The sequence below is a fragment of the Parus major genome, chromosome 2 (genome assembly GCF_001522545.3).
Source record: "Parus major isolate Abel chromosome 2, Parus_major1.1, whole genome shotgun sequence".
NCBI lineage: Eukaryota > Metazoa > Chordata > Aves > Passeriformes > Paridae > Parus > Parus major.
Window position 1 is genome coordinate 81,170,436 of NC_031769.1, and position 20,574 is coordinate 81,191,009.

General features: G+C 38.8%; 1 protein-coding gene across 6 annotated transcripts in view; it reads right to left on the minus strand.

The window, feature by feature from the left end:
- The window catches only part of ADCY2 (adenylate cyclase 2), a 276,092-nt gene that overhangs the window by 166,156 nt on the left and 89,362 nt on the right, over positions 1 to 20,574 (minus strand). For 5 of the 6 annotated variants that reach the window (XM_015617679.3, XM_033512153.1, XM_015617682.3 and 2 more), the window contains one exon: positions 13,129 to 13,290. The exons of the other annotated variant lie outside the window; for it this stretch is intronic. In XM_015617679.3, the coding sequence (XP_015473165.1) occupies positions 13,129 to 13,290 (162 nt within the window). The remainder of the gene's footprint in view (positions 1 to 13,128; positions 13,291 to 20,574) is intronic. 6 annotated transcript variants of the gene reach the window in all.

Consider the following 20,574-nt stretch of genomic DNA (forward strand, 5'->3'; position numbering starts at 1 on the left):
GGTCAGGGGCCACTAGGAACACAACAAGGGAGAAACCCAGAGGCTCAAACCCAATCAGAACTCCTGGGCCGCCCCCCACGAAGGGTCTGGAGTGGGGCAACTCATCCAGGGCTCACATGGCCCTGTCCCCAAAGCAAAAGTTCAGGATTCACACTAGCCGGGCTTTACAGCCACGCCTCCACTTTAACAATACTTATCTGAAACTAAATCTTTGCCTCCCGAGGCACCTCACTACACTAAAGGATTAAAAAAACCCACATAAATAAAATTTTTTAAAAGGCCCAGGTAGGTCAGAAAAAGAAGCAAAAACAGGTTTGTAAGAAAGAGTAAGTACAAAATAAGCAAAAAATTTATTTTAAACCAAGGTGTGAGGGAAATAAAAAGAAGACATAAATCTTGGGAGAAAATTTCTAGCAATTTACAAGGAGAAATCTGAATTTGGAAAGCTAAAATAAAATGGCAGACTTCACAGAATCACTGTTGGAATACGGTTGGAAATGACCACAATGGGTCATCTGGCCCAAACTCTCTGATTAAGCAGGGTCATCCTAGAGCACAAGGCACAGAATTGTCTCCAGATGGTTCTTGATTATCTCCAGACTTCTGAATTTTGCTAGTTTACAGTCAATGCTAACCAAAGGGTGCCACTTTCAGAGTTATCAACATGATGGCACACAGTCCTAGTTTTCAGGAAAGAAAGATTTATTTTTCTTTCTATAGTGTAAAAGCCAATTTAACTGCACACACCTCAACTGCAAGAAAACATTGCAGGCACAGAGATGCATCATTTAAGAAGTACACAAGTCCAACTCTTGCCCTGCCTCTTAGCTCCTCAGTTCTTTGAGATACCCCATTACGCTTCATATGAAATCATCCAAACTGAACCTAGCATGAATGAGAATCTTAGCACTACTACCTTCCTTGTGCTGTTTTCACAAAGTAATTAACAACTAATATAAATTTCTTATAAGGAACTGTGTCAGATATTTCAGGGACAGAAAGAGCATTCATTACTGTCAATCCCTTTTCACAAGCTATATTCAATCTCCTTAAAAAAAAATATAACGACATTTCTGGCTTGACTTTAATATTCTGATCTCACCTCTGCTTTGTATTCTTATATTTCTTTCAGTAACATTGAAGAGTGTAACTTTTATCTAAAAAATCTGTTATCTCTTTCTCTGATTTTGTTGCATTTCTTCTGTATTTTTCTTTCTCTTCCTGTATTTCTCAGCCTCCTTTGGACTGAATTCTTTTGGGATCCTCCCTCGTGAGGAGCCCTGCTTATATCAGTTCTCTAGTTTTGAAGAAAACTTCCGAGCTTGTTAGAATTTTCCTTCTCGTGTTTATTAGAAGGTCATCACAAAACTTGGCAGGTCTCTCTAGGCCGGCTATACAAGGTTATATCTTTGCAAACTGGTACATTTCTTTCTTCTGATGGTACAACAAGGCCTTGTGGCTCATCCTGTGCTTGATGCGCAAAATGGCACCGAACTACACAGTTCTTTTATGATTATACTTATTTTTACTCAATTAACAATAGACACATATATTATTTTTCTTAATGACCCAATGACCCTTCACCTATGTGCTGCACTGCGGCATTTTCTGTCCAATCACTTACTATCACCTAAAAACCTCTAGGAGAACAACATGAAAAAGAAAGAAGAAGGGACAAGAGACAACACCCTAAATCTTCCATCTTGCCTCCTGTTCTCTAAACTAACTTTTTCAGCCAGTGATTTTAAAAAAATTTCTAATCTACACACACTTTTAGCTTTTTCTATCCAATTTTAACATTTGTTTTCATGTATCACCAAGAAAACATGCTCATGAATTTCATGTTATATGAAATTCAGTGTTTTTCTGGATCCTAGAACTAAGTATTAGAAACAAGGGCACACACTCTGTATCCCAGACTCCAACAAAGAGGAAAAAGATGTGCTCCGCTACCTGAATGCTCAATGTCCCTCTAGGAACAGCATTGTCTGCTTAGGCAGTTTGCATCAGAAAATCTTTCCCTACTGTCTGCACTCCCAGAGCAACTGCCTGCAGCAATCCTTCACTGTCAGGTATCATATCAGTTCATTAATTATGGAGCAGAATTTCCACACTTATTTTTCTTTAACTCTGATACTACTGGGGTGTCTGGAACCCTGACGCTGATCAGCAAATATATAGTGAAAAATCAACTCATCATTCAGTAGTACCCATGCCTGCAATTCCCAGAAGGAGATATAAAAGTTTTAATGTTTTCTCATGAGGACCACGGCTTACGCATTCAGGGCTTATCACATCTCGCGTGTGAATATGAAGGGAAGGCATGCCCAGAGGAGAAACTGTCCCTAGGTTATTTGCTGTAAAGATATTAAAGTCAAATCTTCACCAAGAAAACCACTTCCAAGACAAAAGTCATAATGCTGTTTATGAACATATGGAATTCTATTTGAAAATATGTGGCTCTGGTTTATGTTGGAGGTTGCTGACTCTGGTAGCCTGACAGAGACAAAGCTGCTGAAGCACCACATCCCCACATCCGTCCAGTTGTGAGGCATGCATACATACAATGCATTTGTACACATACCAATAGCCAACCACACATCTGTTTTTTTACTCAAATGCAGTATCTTCAATGTAGTATTGAAGATCTATGCAGTACTTTGGCAAACACAAGCTGTGCCAATATCCTGGTCCTGCTCCCCTCTCTCACTGTTCAGGATGAAAGCAATTTAGCACAGAACACATATGTAGATACATTATCCCTCCAGGAACTGGCCATAGATACCCAATCTGTTCAACAGCCATCCTCTGGATTATCATCCACCTACACAAACAGGTCTGTCTCTGGTCTGTCTTGGACTCCTTGCTTCCTCCAGTAGTCAATCCACACAGCCTCTAATCTCCCACTCACCACTAGTGCAGCCTGACCAGTGATCACATTTGCTGAAATACACCCACAAAAGATATGTGGAGCTGCCAGAGCTCTCAAGTCACTCTGACCCACAGCCCCCTAAGTACCAGCTAGTACTTAAACCTCTACAATCTCTCCAGCTGCTCCACTACAACACCTGGAACCCTGTGACACAAGGTTTTCATTCTTTGGTCTCCCCACACACATAGGCACATGCACACAGAATAGATGTTAGGAATGGAGGTTGAGAAGAAGACAGGACAAGCAGCGTGGGTCAGGGACAAGACATGGCCAGATAATGGTACTCACAACAGCCTGTTAACACATGGTCATCTGCTTTTATTGCTTTGTTCATCTATTCTCCCTTATTTGTTCCTCCTCCAAATAACTATGATCCCTCCTTTTCCCACTTTGGTTCTTCCCCTAAACATCCCATCCTAAGTCAGTTGAGTGCCCAATTTGCTCTGATTAGGTTATTTGGGTTCCTCTGACACTATTTCCCTGCTCTTTCATATTTTTGAAGATTAGCTTTTATTAACATTGATGTAACAGCTAATCCACTCTAAGAGTCAGTGGAGTTAGGAAAAGCACATACAATGGATATCAGCCAAAGGCTTGAGACAAGGAAAATATCCAAAATATCCAAATCTGAAATGTGTACAGACACATTTTTTCCAGACAGGACCAGTTGGTTGCAGCTACAATGATTATCCCAGTAGCAGTATGAGAAGGATTGGAGTCACTGCTGAGGCTGCTCCACCAGGACTAAAATGGCTCTCCAGCACACCTGCTGCCAGTGGTCTCCTCCTCTCAGAGGAGGGAAAGGGGCAGAAATTTGCCACTCAGGACCCATCAATATCAGTGTCTTATTCAAGACCTGCACTGGGCAATTCAAATGCAGAGCTGGGTTTAACACTGACTCTGCTGAGAAAAAACAGGCTGCAAAGTGAGATTTTTATTTGTACTCTGTTCTAACCTGGCAGGAGCTTAAAGGTTACTGACAAAGTGCTGTACTGATGGGACAGGTAGGTCCAGGGAGGATATAAAGCATGTTTACAAAGGTTACTGCTTGCTCCCCCACTGTCCCAGGTAGGCCAGCTCTGCTTGTGTGCAACCCCTGGATTTGACTCAGGAATATTTTTAGCAAATGCAGCTCATTGGAAGCTGAAATAATGTAGTCCAGAGAAAGTAATTAGATAATGATTTCAGGGACTCTGTGTGCACCATGTAAAAGAGATTCTGAAGTGACACAGTCAGTACCAATAAGAGTAGAATGGGAATAATCTCTTGACTTAGAGATCATTGGTGCAGCATCAATAAACTGAACTGAGGTGAGATAGTTCCAAATATCCAAGAAAAACATGTACTGTCTAAATGACTGGAAAGCAGTAAAAAACCTGATGACTGAGCAGCAAATAAAGCAAAATCTTAGAGCAAATAATAGAGAACATTATTAAAGGTGCCTCATTACCCACCTTTCAGCTTGTCAGTATTCTACTTCTCCTGTTTATTAGCATATATGCTTTTGTCCCCATTTTCACACAGATAATGTAATGTTTCTTTTTTGTCTCCTCCTTTTTGATATACTTTCTGTTTTATTGTGGACATTTCTCCACTTCCAGAACTTTTGAATTTTTATCCTGTGCTTATTTTATTAAAAAAGAAAGTGGGTAGAGGGAAGGGGGGGGGCAACACAAGCTCTAAGGATCTTAACCAACCTGACTGTATTTGATGTTATGAAATAAACTAAACATGATGAATGAGTAAAACTCAGTTTTGGCTTCTAAAACATAACATTGTGCCAAGTTGAAGAACTCAGAATCTCATGCTTCAGAATTTGACCTACTAATTTGCATTCATTAATGCTGCAATAATTTTCCTCAGTTTAAAACTGACCCAATTGAACTTTCAAGTCCTTCTTTTCATCCTCTTCTGCAGCAATGAATAGTGGCAACAACTGTTGGAATGACAGGTGCTGGAATCTTGAATAGCTAGTATTTTGCATGCATTGAGAACAAAAAATCTGCTGGAATCCTTAACAGTGATTTTGCTCAGTTGTTTGTTTCCTGTCCTGCTGAGGCTTCAGTCAATGACAGCCTATCAGCCTTAGTTCTGGGCACCCATAAGCAGTTGAATCTTCTGCAGATCTATACAACTTCAACATTGGTAAGTCTTAATTATTTGTTAAAAGGCTAAAGGGTTTAGGATTAACTGTGCTGTTGTATATCCAAAGACACAGAAGCTGGCCTAAGGTTCAGATGCAGACAGATCTCTTAACAGCTTTGTGTTTCCAGAGCAACATGAGTGGTTTCACACAGCCTAAACTCCCAAAACCTGTGGACCTGAGCTAGCCTGGGGCAGAGACAGCTTGCTTACTTCAGAACTGTGTCCTTGTGGCTTCTGGGCTGATAGACTGCCACACATCTGGCAGAAAATATATCCTAAAAAAACCCAAGGAAAATAAAACTGCAAGTAGGTTCATGAACATAACTTTATGTCTGACAAACTGCAGCCTTTGCTGTTTGAAGACTGCTGCAATCAAAGTTGTAACTCATACTGCCACACTCAGAAACAGGCAAGAGCTAGCAGAGTCCAGGCAGGTGACCTTCGCAGCAAATATGCAGCATAGAGTCTTTAGTATACCCAGAAACTGATGTCTGATAAACATAATTTATTACACATAACTACAGGGAGACACAGGAGAGACATGATTTCTTCTCAGGCCTACAGATAACAAATAATGATGCCACTTACTGGGTATGTAGGAACATTTATATCTTGGGAGAGGAAAGAATATGCAGTACAATTTCCAAAGGTGCAGTCCTGTGAAGAACTAGGAATTGATGGGTGCACAGAATCATAGATTCATCAGGGCTGGAAGAGACCTACAAGATCATCCAGTCCAATTGTCCCCCCAGCACTACCACCATAACCCCTAATCCACCAAACAGTATCACCGAGCACCAGATCCAGGTTTACTTCAAGGTTAGCAGACAATGTCCTCCAACCTCCTATCTCTGCTGGTAAACTGGAGTGGAAGGCAGTTTTGAGTTCCATGATCATTGCTTCTGTATAGCTGTTACCTTTCTCACTAGCACCATTTTGATCTGGGCAAAGCAGTATTTTCCCAGAGCCTTGAGTCATCTTAGAGGACAGAATATGTCAGGAGTGTTTTGGAAGAAGTTGACACCTGACCACTGTGTTTGCGGAAGGGAAAACGGGCAGGAGTTTAGGCAGGTAAACAAAAGCTGTGCTGTGCTACAAGCTCCAGGGCCAGAGAACAGTTCCCCTTTTACCAGCAGCATAGCTGTGGCTGCTAAGAAAAAAAGCCAAAAACATGTGACAGAAGTTTATCTCATTTTCTCCTGGCCTCCACATGCTTATTTGGGAGCATTAACTGATTCCATCACAGGACCTAAAAGATGGACACTTGTAGGCTTCAAGTTAAGGCAGTTCTGCAGCCAGCATTTTACTGAAACACATGGCAGAAGTGTGCTGAGAGAAACAAGGGCTATCCAGGGACTTGCATGAACACACAATACCATGGGTGCACAGGAGTGAGAATTTTGGAAGATGACTGGAAAAGGAATGACTTCTACTTTACACCTTAGCACTGGTGGGTGGCAGGGGCTTAGACGACAAATAGAAAGACCACATCCTATTGCAGGCATCTACAGAGACATCGGGTCTTGAACCAGTACAAGATGGATTCCGACTCACCAAAGTATTCTTTACACAACAGGTGTTTGTGCTCCTGATTCATATTTTGTGCTGCACTAAAAGTGGCTGACAGGATGGAAAAATGTGTTCAGGTAGTGAAAGACACTCTTTTTCTACAGAATTCTTACAAATAATATGTAGAGCTAGACGGTAATTCTTTGAGTACATGAAATGACAAAGCATCATGCCTAGAGTTGAGTATCATTCACAGAATTTAATGTTCCAGCTGCTATTAGAAAATAACTAATTCACAATAAATTTGACAAAAATACCAATCTGTAGAAGTACTATGTAACTGAAAAGGCTGACCAACATCTGTGAAAATGGAAGAAAATCAGCAAAACTCTTAGACAAAGTAACTAAGATTATTTACCCAAGAAAAATTATCTGGATGGATAGTATTACAAAATTCTGAATTTATGGGTATAACATTTCACTGGTAAGTTATTTACATTAGAGTCATCTTTAGAAGGATCCGGAATACAACTTCCATGTAAAAGGTATGCTATATAGGTGACAGTTTAGTTGCTGCTCCAGCCTAGAAGTCCTGGAATTTCCAAACACCTGTTTAAATTTTTTTACAGTTTTGGAAGTATAGTAGCCTCAAGATTGAGCATTCTGACACAGACATTTTATAATTTCAAGAACATACTGAAGGCCTGGGAGATTGTTCCACAAATTAAATTATTTTGTAAAATTAAAACTGTTACAGAAATTGTCATTTTTAGAATAGGAAATGTAAGCTAAAGTGGTATGAAAGTGTTAAACAAATATTCGCTGCTGATAAAAATATTAACATCTTTGATGATTTCACCAAGACTATTTACTGTGCATTTCTTAGAAGCTGACTTTGGTCTGCAGGTAAATAGTATTTTTTAAAACCCACAAGGCCACCTGCACACATGATTTCATTTCACAATACAATTCTAGGGCTTGCTGAATCTTCTACTACACTAAGTATTATAAGTCTTCCCTTTATAGTTTCAGGGGCTTTTTGGAAGACATTCATATTCTCCATGTTTATGTTTAAATACTCTGAAATCCAATTATACATTCTCCTACATATCTATACTCTTGTAAGCAAATGGCCTCTTTGTAAGCACATCCAAGTACAGATTGTCTTAAAGAATGAGTGAAACACAAAGTACATCTGCTGATTGTGAAAATTAGTTAAAAACCCACAGCAGATGGCATTTCAGTATCTGACTATATAAAGCATAAAATCAAGAGTAAAGAAAAGGTGCAATAATAAAAAATATTCCTGCTGCACTGTGCAATGCACAACAGAGCTTTTCCTCTCTCAAAGTGGCTCCCAGCTGCTGCACAATGTGCTGAGCCAGACTGCTACTGGGGTGGGGAGAGCAAAGGGAAAAAGGTACAAGGTAGACAGTGGTAGCTGCTACAAAGAATACAAGGAATAGAGCCTCTCTCCTTCCACAGCAGTCACTGCCCTCCACACCTGCATCAGGAACAACAGCAATTCACCTCATGAAACTGAACAGCAGAAAGTAGGAGTTGTTTAAACTGCATTACCTTCATGAATAACCCTTCTCCATCTCCTTCAAAAAAAAGGCATTCAAGGAAAAAGGATAAATTCAGCCCCCAGTAATGGCTTTTTGACATTCAGACTGAGTGAAGTTCCCATGTGCTTTAAACTTTCACTGTGCAGCTTTACAGCCTCAGGGGTTGTATAGCACTGGATGTACTTAAAGACATGGGGCTTTTTTTTCCCATGTCTATTTTTTTAAAGAGACATGATTTTTTCTTTCACTGTGTGATAACAGCATAAACCAATTTCTACTCTATTTTTGAGCCCTAGAGCTGTACATTTTCTTCTTTTATAAGCCAATGAATAGTGGTGCTTTTTATTTTTATTTTTCTGCTGCGCCACTATATTACATAAAACAGCTTTTGTAAATATCATCAGCTTTTAAAGTTACTAAGTTAACAGACGAGTTTAAATCAGTGTTCTAAACAAAAAGTACATACCTTTTGCATATGTTGCATGTTGATTAGAACATATAAATATCTACTCCAGATGAAAACCAAAGCTGTCCATCTTTGAAAATCCTGCTGCACTTCTGATTATGCGCTTTTGGTATAATTTGTTTCAAGATGTGCAGTGATGAAGAAATTGGTAATTATTTTCTTGTAATAAAGCCAATTCCTGTTTTCAATTCACTGTTGTTTGGTTTGGTTTTTTTTTCCTGAATAAGCCATAGCTATTGATTTTTAATTTTGTAAGAGGACACCAGCTTAGCTGATGGCAAATGCACAAGATCTTGTGGATGAAGCCTTGGAATTTGCCAATTCAAATATTCCTGAAAATAACTTTTTCATTTAGCATTTGTTTTTCTCCCACCACTATAGAATATTACCTTAGGAATTATCCGGGCTATGAGATCACACAAAGACTTTCATAAAAGTTGTTACAAATTATTTCCTTTTGGTGTATGCATTCCTGAACAGTCCAAAGCAAATACAAAATTGTATGTATGTATACATGCACTCTGCCTAGCTACAATTTTGTGCCTTTAAAAGTGACCTCTTTTACACAGTGGCAAGAAGCCATCCAAAAAATCCTCTAAGGTAAAGAACACTACTTAATAAAAAAAATAAAAAGGGGAATTTGTAGTGATTTAGCTGATGTTTGAACTTAGCCACAGTTCTTGAAAAATGATTGCAAGAGCAACAATATTGCTTGCTAAGAATGTAAAACTAAAAGACTAAAAAAACCAGACCCCTCAAATCAAAGGAGAAAAGAGAAATGGAGGCTTGCAGGATGTTTAATTATTTTGGTTACCTCTTTTTTTAACAGCTTAAGAACAAAATTACCTCAATGATAGTATCAAGCCGTTATCAGATCAGACTGGTTGACTGGTTAATAATAGAGCAGGAAAAACACAAGTATTTGATTAGAATCTGTCCTGGTTTGGGGAAAAACAGGTTGTGTGCTTATAGCAAGAGATGGGGGTTAAATATTTTCCATTCCAGGAATAACTGAAAGGGTTGTTAAAGTTGTGTAAGTCTTCTGAGCCAAATGCCTTTATATCAGAATTAGAGTCATATTCTCTTAGAGCAGTCCTGGAGCAGACAGAACAACATAATCTGCTTGGCAGTAGGATTCTCACCTGGAAAGAGGGGGCAGAGTCCCACATTCCAGACTGTGCACCTTGTAAAGGTTAGGATTAAAATTTTCAACAGAAAAAAGCCCAAAACATACACACAGAGTTATTTTTTTTCATAAACTGAAGCTGGAACACAGGACTTCTTCCCCCTTCTCATCAGAGATCCCACAGCTGTGCATTAAATTCCCCACGGAAGCTCATGGGGAGGGTCAGCTGGGTGTTTCACTGTAGAGGCTGTCTCGGTGCTGGGCATGGCAGCACACTAACCCCTTTGTAGATCTGGTCCCTATTAGCATTTGGCATGGCTGAAGCTGCTTCTGGCACACTCCTCTAAGGCAAATGCCCACGCTGCAAGAAAGATGTTGATGAAGCACAAGTGAGGACTCAAAGAACAACTGTGAAAATGATGAAAGGCATAGCTAGTGCAAAAGTAAGCAACTCATTTATTTTACTGAATAAAAAAGGTTATGAGGCAAATTCATGATAGTCTAGAAGCACTCTCATGGGAGGAACAGAAATAGGATCCTGTTGGGTCTGTCAGACTACTGGCCAGAAAAATGAGATCCAGAAGCTGGATGACAAGGCTAGAGAAATTCCTAATAAGAAAGATGAACAGAATTCCAACATTGATGCTCAACAGCCATGAAGAAAATATGAAGGCTTGTGGAAGCGCATCTCCATCATTCCTGATTTTTATACCAAGGTGTATTCCTTCTCCCCAAAAGACATGTAGGTCAAACCAAGACTACTTCATGTAACCAGCAGAGAGTCTGTTGAAGGATTCTTTATCCCAGCTTTCATCTCAGTATCTCTAATTGCAACAGACCCTGGATCAAGAGCATCCTAAGCTTTGCAGCTTTAGGGAAGCCACTTATTTGATGTAAAATCTTACAGAGGATAACAAAGGAATGACAAAACCAGATAGGCTCTGCCAAATTTTAAAATGAGTGGATGCTTTGGAACATCAATTTTTCTCTACTCATAGAAGGTATAATTAACTTTTAAAATGCTATGGTATGCCAATCAGTCATTGAAAGATGCTGACAAATTGAAGAGGGTCCAGCCAAGGCCTATCAAACACATTATATGGCAGGACAACCTGACATAAGAAGAAAGACTGATAAAATGGTTGTTCAGCCAAGAGAAAGCTCAGAGAAGATACAGTGGAAGTCTCAAAACATAGGAAGTAATTATAAAGTAGATGCAGGTATTCTCTACAGAAGGATGCTTGCTACATACGGAGGATATATATATTGTGTATATATATATATATATAGGATATAATATCCCATATCATATTAAAGTATATCATTGACAAATATAATTTCTCTTTTTAGTGCAATCATTATCTTTAGTCTATGCCCTTATTTGTGGTCTCGATTTTCAAAAGCTAAGAGAACAAAACAAACACTTTTTGCTTACACTTTGAATATAAACAATAATAATCTAAAAACTTACAGAGGGCAAATGAAATGGAATTGGGAAGAATCAAATTTGCAAGAAGGCAGTGCACTCAGTACTTCGAGTACCTGCCAAGCTATTTGCAACACTTAACAGATTTTACAAAGACAGAGTAAAAAACTAGTAACAATGCAGAAATGAAACATTCTTAACAAATTTACAAACTGTGGAAAGACTGCCACTCTTTCTGAATGAAACAGGAAGTTACAGAAGGGACAATAATTTTGCCTCACAGAGAGTGATTTATTTCTTCTGATTCTATAGATGTGATGTAGACTTCCGAAAATATTGTTTTAGATATACCAAATGTTAATGGTCTGGAAAGATAGGCAAGAAAAAAGAAGTAAGTTTTGCAAACAGTAAATTTAACCCAAAACAATTTCAGAGGAGTGGCAAATATTAAAACTGCTTTAGCAGTAGATTGATGCCCACAATAAAAGCCAAAGGTTAACAGAAAATGGAAGAGTAATGTTCTCCTTGATTTTTTTCCACTACAAATATCAATTTGTATATAATGTATCAATACATTATTGAATTTTTAAATACTATATTAACTGCAGATGACTACAGTTCTTGCTTAACATACAGCAAAACTTCACAACCTCCACAAAAAACCACTCAACTAATTCAAATAAGTAAGGGGGAATAACAAAACTACTTCACTCATCATTTAAAATTTCCACAGATAACTACATCTTAGAATGTATTTTGTTTACCAGACTTCAATTTCAATATTGGATAGAATACATTTCTGCAGCCATACCTGGAAATAAAATCTATTTTCCTGAATATTACAAGTTACAAGGTAGGACAAAGTAGGACATTAGTAAAATCACTTTGAGGCACAGTGTTTTTCAAAGTAAGCCTTAAGTATTTTAAAAGGTAAGTAGAAACTATTACTTGCTTTGTTCTTAATGCTATTCACAATAAATAATGTCTTTCTTCTTCTACTAATAGATTTATAAAAATGTATTTATTTTAAAGCTTCAGTATAATTTTGATGCAAAAGTTAAAATAATTCTGTTTTGTTAACATGGCATAACTATACTAAAAAACCCAAACCTATGTCTTTGTTTTTCAGAATGAAATCTTATGTTTTCCTGAAAAAATAGATTTCTATCCATGTCCAATAAGATCATCACAGTACTACAACTAAAACTGTAATAATTCACCATTTAAAAGATCTTCCATAAAAGAGTAAGAAAAAACAACTCCTGATATTTTGATTTTTACAAATTATTAATCTGCATTATGTCATGTGGTAGATTATCAGAGTTTTTAACAATCCAAGATACAACTGCAAACAGAAATGGGTTCCCAAAATGTCAAAGAGTCTGGAACCATCCAGTCTCATTCAATCATTGGAACCAGTAAAGGTCAGGCAGTAAAATTCATATAAATGGCTGTGAATTACAGAAAGAGGGCAAGACCTACAGCAGACTTGCAGAGGGCAATGTCTTCACAGCAGAACTTTAACCCAGCTGACTTGAGCATATTCAAAGGAACAATGTCAAAGATAACATTTTGCTACTTGGAAAAAACCCTTGGTCTTGGAAGCAAAGCCTTAATGATGTGAGAAGATGAACAACGTGCTTTACAGACCAGAGGGACAGTGCACCTACCACAGTACAGCTGCATCACATGTTTTTTCAAGCAGTGTAAGTTTTCACATTGGTAAGTGCTACATGGCTGTAGATTCCACCACTTTCATGTGTAATTCATGTGTAATTCATGAAGACATAACACTACTGACACCCTCATTATTAGAAAGCTAATTACCTGTGAATTAGCAATTCAGAAATCAAGACAGAAATAACGTTATACTCCCAAGCACCCAGTAACGCACTCCTGACTCGTTTACCAGGCTAGTTAATGCACAGTTAATCATTAACTCCACAAAGCACCTACCTGCCAAACCAAGTGCTCCTTTACAACAGCTGTACCTGACAGACAGACGCTCAGCACAATCGTGTGAGATGCAGAGGTCAATACACTGGCAACTATAGCATCCCTCATGTTGAAGGGCAGCATGGTGTACACCACAAAAATGATGAACAAGAAAAATGATACCTGCACAAGACACCAAGACAAAAAAGAGGCAAGTTAAAGTCACTTTGGAATAAGATTGAAAAAACATCATCTAACTTTGAACTGTCTTCAGCATAAAGTTATACACCACTTTTTTTTACAGGAAAGTCATTGCTATCCATTGAAGAAAATTGATCTAGGAAGAATTAATTTTTAAGAGTGTTGGAAAATTTACATTCTATTAGACTTAAGAAGTGTGGTCTCAAGATACTAAATCATGGTTTCAGACCTACAGAATAGTCCAAACTTTTCAAATTTTACTTCAAATTTATACTTTCAAATTTTTATTTTTATTAACACTTTATTTACAAGAGTTATCCCAGGACTGGTCAATTCTGATTGTGATCTTCATTACAAAACAATCTGCCAAACTCCTCACGGAGCCTTAATTTCAATACAGAGAGATTTTGTACACCCTGATGAACTAAAAATTCATGACATTATGAAAAAATAAACCAAAAAAAAAAACAAAAGAAGAAGCTCAAGTTCAGCCAAGAAATTTGATTTAACAAGATTGTATTTAATGTGTATCTACATGACCTATGTCAAATTCCATAAAAACACTACATTTTAAGGTAATGAATTTATTCAGTAATGAAAAACAGCTTCAGAAAATCACAGTCCATATGCAGAATCTCCAATCTGCATCTTTAAAAGGGTACTGGTGTCCACGCTAACCTTATGAACAAATGCAGAGCCCAGTACATAACAGCAAAAGTGATTCCTTCGCTATACATAAAAAATATATATTTGATCGTATGCTTATGTTCCGAACCCCACCACACATTTGAGAAAATATAACTAGATTTGGCACATAGGTTTTGCACACATAAGTAAGTAGGTGATTCTGAAATTGTGCCAGCTTGTATATAATTATATCTCTGTTGACTTGCAAGCCTATTCACCATCCAGCAGTTGCACACATACAGTACAGAACACAGAAAGCTTCCAGGCAGGCATGAGCAAGAGTAATTTGCTGCTCACTTCCCTAAGTGTCAGTCTGTATTCTTCACAACTGCATGTAACAACTACATAGTCAAAACTGAAGCCTAAGATATGTGCACCTGGAGGACACTGGAGGCATTCTTTTCCATCATGGGGACAGAGCCAGGTGGAGAAGGATGTCCACTTCTGCTACCTATTCATCTTTCTTCAATCCCTCCACTGAGTCCAGCTCCTTCCTGATCTCTCATACCCTTTCCAATGCTGCCAGCTCTCCCATATACTTGAGAGTCAAATAGTTCAAAGGCATGAAATGAAAGAGAACTACAAAGGAAATGAGGGATAATAAGTAAATAGAGCAAGAAAAAGGCAAAGCTTTTGCTTTGTCTCTCTACTCTTCCAATCAACCAACAGAACAAGAAAACAAAGGTGTTTGATACCTGGTTGGATTCAGTCCTCCCTTAAAGTTTTCACAGTCATCAGATGTTAGCAAAACCAGCAGCAAAGAAGGGGGTGTACAAACTTGGTCTAGTAAGAGAAGGATTATGCCAGTATGATGTTTTAAAACTGTCCAGGCTGAGGAAAAATCAGCTGTGATACTGACAGAACCAACTGGGAGTCATAAAACTTGGAAAATATGTAGAAAGCTCTGGCAGGCTAGAAAAGAGGAACATAGCATGTGCCTTTGAAAGGCTGGGAAAATGGGTAAAACTCATCAGCTTCACTTTAATTCCTATAGCAGTAACAGACAACAATAATGTAGGGAGGTAATTCTTCCCCTGTACTTGGCACTGGTGAGGCTGTACCTTGAGTGCTGTGTCCAGTTCTGGGTCCCTCAGTTTAGGAAGGACATTAAGATGCTTGAACATATCCAGAGGAGGGCAACAAGGCTCCTGGGGGACTTGGAACACAAGCCCTAAGAGGAGAAACTGAGGAAGTTTGGATTGTTTACCCTGGAGAAAAGGATACTCAGAGATGACCTTATCACTCTCTAAAGCTTCCTGAAAGGTGGCTGTATGCAAGTGGGGGTTGCTCTCCTTCTCCAGGCAGCAACTTACAGAATGAGAGGACACAGTCTTAAGCTGTGCCAAGGGAAATATAGGTTGAATATTAGGAAAAGGTTTTTTACAGAAAGGGTGATAAAGTACTGGAATGGTCTGCCCAGGGAGGTGGTGGAGTCACCATCCCTGGCTGTGTCAGTTGGTGCCATGGTTTAGTTGAGGTGTTAGGGCTGGGTTGGACTTGATGATCTTGAAGGTCTCTTCCAACCTAGTGATTCTGTGTGTGTGTGATTCTGTGTGTGTAAGATTCTGGGTGTGATATACAGCAACTTATAATCAAGAGTCCCAAAAGTTAAGAAAAACATAGGTAACAGCCAGTGTGATTTTGCTGAGAATATATCATGTTAAAGCAGCTACATCTTTTGTCATGAAAACAGGCATCAGTATACGCGACACCCCAAATAATGAATTAGGCAGCAACAAGGGATGTGATAGGTCCTCTAATATAGGCATAAGATGAACAGAAGCCAAAGGCAAAATATCCAGCTAGCATGTAAGACCAACTGCCTAAAATATGTTTCCAGCTAAAGGCCAAAGGCTAGATGGGGCCCTGAGCAAACTGGTCTGGTGGAAGGTTGCCCTTCCCATGGCAGAGGTTGGAAGTAAATGATCTTTAAGTTTCCTCCAACACAAACCATTTTCTGTTTTTGTTATTAAAAAATAGTTTGAAGAAGAATCCCCAACCCAAGTCCTGTGTCATGGAGTTACTTTACCTTTAAGAAAGTTGAAGTTTCTGAGAACTGCCTAGAGTCTTTTCTCCTGACCAATTATCGGTCATTGCTGAGAACTGACAGCAGTTTAGGCCATTGAAAAGTGGGATCAACTTGTGAACCCTACCTTAAAGTGTAAAACCAGAGCTCTCTGAGTTCTCTTTGTTTCCTGGCGGTGAAAGGTAGCAGAGCTCCGGCCTCTCGCTCTCTGCCCGGCCATGCGGCCGGGCGGGGGCCGGGCTGGGCCTGCCGCATCTCCCGGCTGGGAGATGGGGCCTGCGGGGGGCTTGCCACGAGCCCTGTCCGGGCCGGGCCGGTTCCTGGCTTGGCTGCAGGTTTTGCCGTGATAGAATTCACCAGAAACTGCCGAGTGAAGAAGGAGAGGGGCTCTGGGCCTGCAGCAAGCAGAGACGGTGACCACACTCTCCAGAGCAGCCATGAGGAACTTTCCATCACAGACTCCTGCATCAGCCGAAGCCACAGAACTACCTACAGCAGCCTGGGCAAGATTTTAACTCTTTCATTACCCAGATGAGACTTGCAGATTAATTTTTTTATCCAGAGAGAGAAAAGGAGAATGATCAACATGAAAAGAGACTTTATAAACTACCAGTGACAAGAAAGAAAAGAAACTTCAAGAAAGGTAGAGAATTAAGAAGATGCTTTAATTTAGCTGAAATGTCTTTCTGTTAGACTATGGAGATGGACAATGAAGTCCTGGAAAAAACTCCTTTAATTCATGATAAGTATGTAGGGAGGAATAAAGTGTTCAAAGTGTAAACTTGAGTAATTATGGTATAGTGAAGTGCTGGGAGATTTGAAGCCTTGAGAGGCAATGAGAAAACTGTTGTCTAGTGAAGCTCACAGAAGCAGATGAAGAAGACTTTTTTTTTACCTTTGAATACTCATCCTTAAAAATGCTATCCCTCGACTCATGACCCATACACATGGGTGGGCTCTGATAACAGCAGCTCTGGGCAGCTGATATCAGGGCAATGGAAAACTATAACAAAAATAGTTTTCGTGTGAGAAACTCCATAAATTAACAGGAAGAAACTTCTGTTTCTCTACAAAGACAGGTGAAAGGACTGTAGCAAGAATTGGGACTGTTTTAACCACCAAAGTTCCAAAGTTTTTGTCTCTGTTGTCATGTGAATGAGAGAATAGTAAATAGATAAGGGATGAAAAGTTTTTTTCTGGAAGTTTATTCTGGTGTTCTTATTCTTGTTGTTTGTCAATAAACTTTCTTTATTCCTTTTAAGTTTTATGCCTGTTTTGCCCTTATTCTAATCCATATCTCACAGCAAGAAATAAGTAATTTTCTTAGTTATTGGTTTTAAACCACGACATCCTGGAAGAAGGATTTCAAATCCCTCCATTCTCAGTGATTCTTCATGTAAACAAGGTTTTGTTGTTTCCAAGTTTAGCTGTCTCATTGCTTATGTGGCATTCACATATATGTGAAAATTTTATTGTTAGAAAATAAAAAAAAATTATTCTTTAACTGTTTTGTCTCAAAAAAAACATAACTTGCATGTTTTTTGATATCTGACTTTATAACCAAACTAAAGGATCCACTCCATTTCTGTGCTACATGCTAAGAACTTTTCCAAACTTGTAAGTGGATGAAGGACAGAATATGAAGCTTTTCAGCTTTGACATAAAACAGGCTACTAAGCATGTGAGCATGCATATCTGTAAACAACTGTTTTATAAGTTACCTTACTGTTTTTCTTGGTCAAAATAAATGGATAATTTCAGCATTCAACAACTACAGAGAATACTTTTAGAAGGCTCAACCCCTCTTGACATTACATATTCAAATAAGCTGAGTTGAAGAGGAACTGAGTTAAACACAAAAAAAGACCCATCAGTTCTTATATTTATATTTTCAGTCTTGAAATTTGGCATGAGAATGCTGTTGCAAAGCTGGACATCTATCAGTCATGCTAAGACAGAAACTCTCCTCCAAAATACATGTAGGAAATGGCATCTGTCAACAGCTCTTTAATTCTTGTCCACACTGCTTTTCTCCTATTTCTAGTAGAAGTTTAATGACCTAAGAGAGCACCTTTTATCACAGAGGTTGCTTTTTTATTACGATATAATTTTATATCACAATGGCTCATGACTGTTTTCCCCATGTAGCCTGAAATAAGATGCTTCTACTATTCATCTTGATTGCAAACATACATAGTACGTAAGACTTGAGACCTTTCAACATATTTCAAAATGCCAGTATATGTATGTTTAATATTGTAGAAGATAACACACAAAGGCTTTTGAGCAGGTAGAAAGAGAAACATGCTTTTTGGTCTGAGTCACAATCTGCAGAATGGACAATGGCCTTTGCCATTGATCTATTTCATGAACAGCCCTTTCCATTATCATTTTGTAAGAACTGGCAGAATACTGCTGACACCGACATTAAACAGCAGTGATGCCAAGCTTTGAAAGACCCCACTATCTCACTGCAAGACTTGCTAATGCTGATGATCACAGCATGCCTGTAATTGGTGTGTATTCCGGTCAGTAAACACAGCGTTAATTTACAGTGCACTATTTTTGACACTATTAAAAGTAGCCTGTTCCACCAAACTGTGCCATAATCACAAGGCCTGTTGCTGTTACGTTGGAAGCAGTCTTTTGTGGGGGTTATCACTATGACTGCCTAGTTGAAACAAGCTTTTTGTCCTGATCTGAACTGATATTGCTTTAGGAATTTGATTCTCCAATACTTTATCCTGAGTTTATGTTATCCATACCTTGGAGATGGGAGTGCTTAGGCATTGTTGTGCACCACAGCATGTAGCATTCCCTCTGGTTAACACTGGTGTAACATCTTACACTGAAGTATGTGGCTTTCCTGCTTTGATTGATGGGTATCCAGAACTCTGGCCCATCACTCTTGACTGTCAAGAGTTCAACACACTCTGAGTGGGTTTGCTGCTCTCTGTATTTCTTTTCCCATATCTCAGCAGGGCCACATTGTCACCATCTATGTAAGCAGTTCTTTTCCACAGAGATTTAAAGGATGATGTGCTGCTGTAGTGGAACTGCCTGGATGGGTATGTAATGGATAATTTTTCTGCAGATTTTCTGCAGCTGCTTTCAGAATGGCAGCAAAAATTCACATACAGATTGCTATGGTGATGCCACTGGAGAGAGCTGGGCACGAAATGGTAAAATGACACCATGGTATTGGATATGATGATCATGAACTCCTACAAAAACTCATGCTTGACACAGAACACAACATAAAATTATGAGTAAACATCTTCATCATGCAAAATGGAAAGATTCAGGCTGCACAAGATATAGAAGTAGATCCTTCTTTAAATTAAACCGATTCTGAGCATTTTTCACATTGGCAATTTTGTCCCAGCACTACTAAATGTACACTGGCTACTACAGCCATTAAGCTGCTCTGCTGACTGTGAGCTAGGAGAACTAGTATGAAGTTGATAGTATTTGGTGCTTCACAGACGTTGCTATTGGAAATGTCACTAGTTTGGAGTGTGATGGCACAAACTACAGTGGATCCAAGCCATGAATCCATGCTGGTTTTTGTGGACACCTTGTCTCCCTTATGTCACCAGTTTCTACCTCAGTGGGGTTGCCTTATCTGTAAAGAGTACGTGAAGTTTTAATATATTTTACGCATTAAAATTGTCTTTCCTAGCACACAGGGTATCACAGAGGATGTTGCTTTGGCACTGAGAACAACTGTAAAAAAGATACTAATCATTCATTTTATATAAATTATGTTCCAACAGTGACTCAATTTCCTTCACCTAGACAGCCTTTTTTAACACTCTGTTAAGATGGGTAATCAAAGCAGGCTTAGTGTGTGTAAAATCCACTCAAGCTAACACTACTCTAACCAGAATTCCCCCCTGAGAAGCACGATACCTTGGCACTGAAGATGGCCTGCAAATTGAAATGTACCATTTCAGTGTGAATTAGGGAAAAGCACTTCTTTGGACACAGACAGCAGTAGTGAGACTATAGCTAATACAATATCTGTAGTTCTTCAGGACAACTGCAACAGTAACTTTTCACTGTATAACCATAATAAGACTACTAAAACTCAAACTAAGAGGCTAGCCCATTACAGAATCACTTTAAGAGGTTTTTAAAGATCAGCTTCCCTGTCACTGTATAAAAGGAGCAAAAATCATCAGCTAATTGAAGATTTTTTCCCCTGGAAACATACTTAGATTCCAGCCACTGATTTAAAACATTTTCTATTGAACATTACCTAATTGCACAGAAGACACCCTAGTTTTCCAAAGAAATAGCTAGGTTTTGTAACATTTGGTATGAGCTACTAATCTTAAAAAATAGTTACAAATACTATGTTCATGGTTTAATACAATGTATGATATAAGGCATCAGAAGGGTATTTATACAAGCTATAAACTGTATATTAAAAACTTTGTGCTGGCAGCACAAAGGCTGCAAATATGTTGTCCTGGGTTGCAGTATATTCTATCACCATCCTCATGTACTGTTGAAACCAGGTGAGGCAGTGCTCCCTGCCTCCCCCCCCC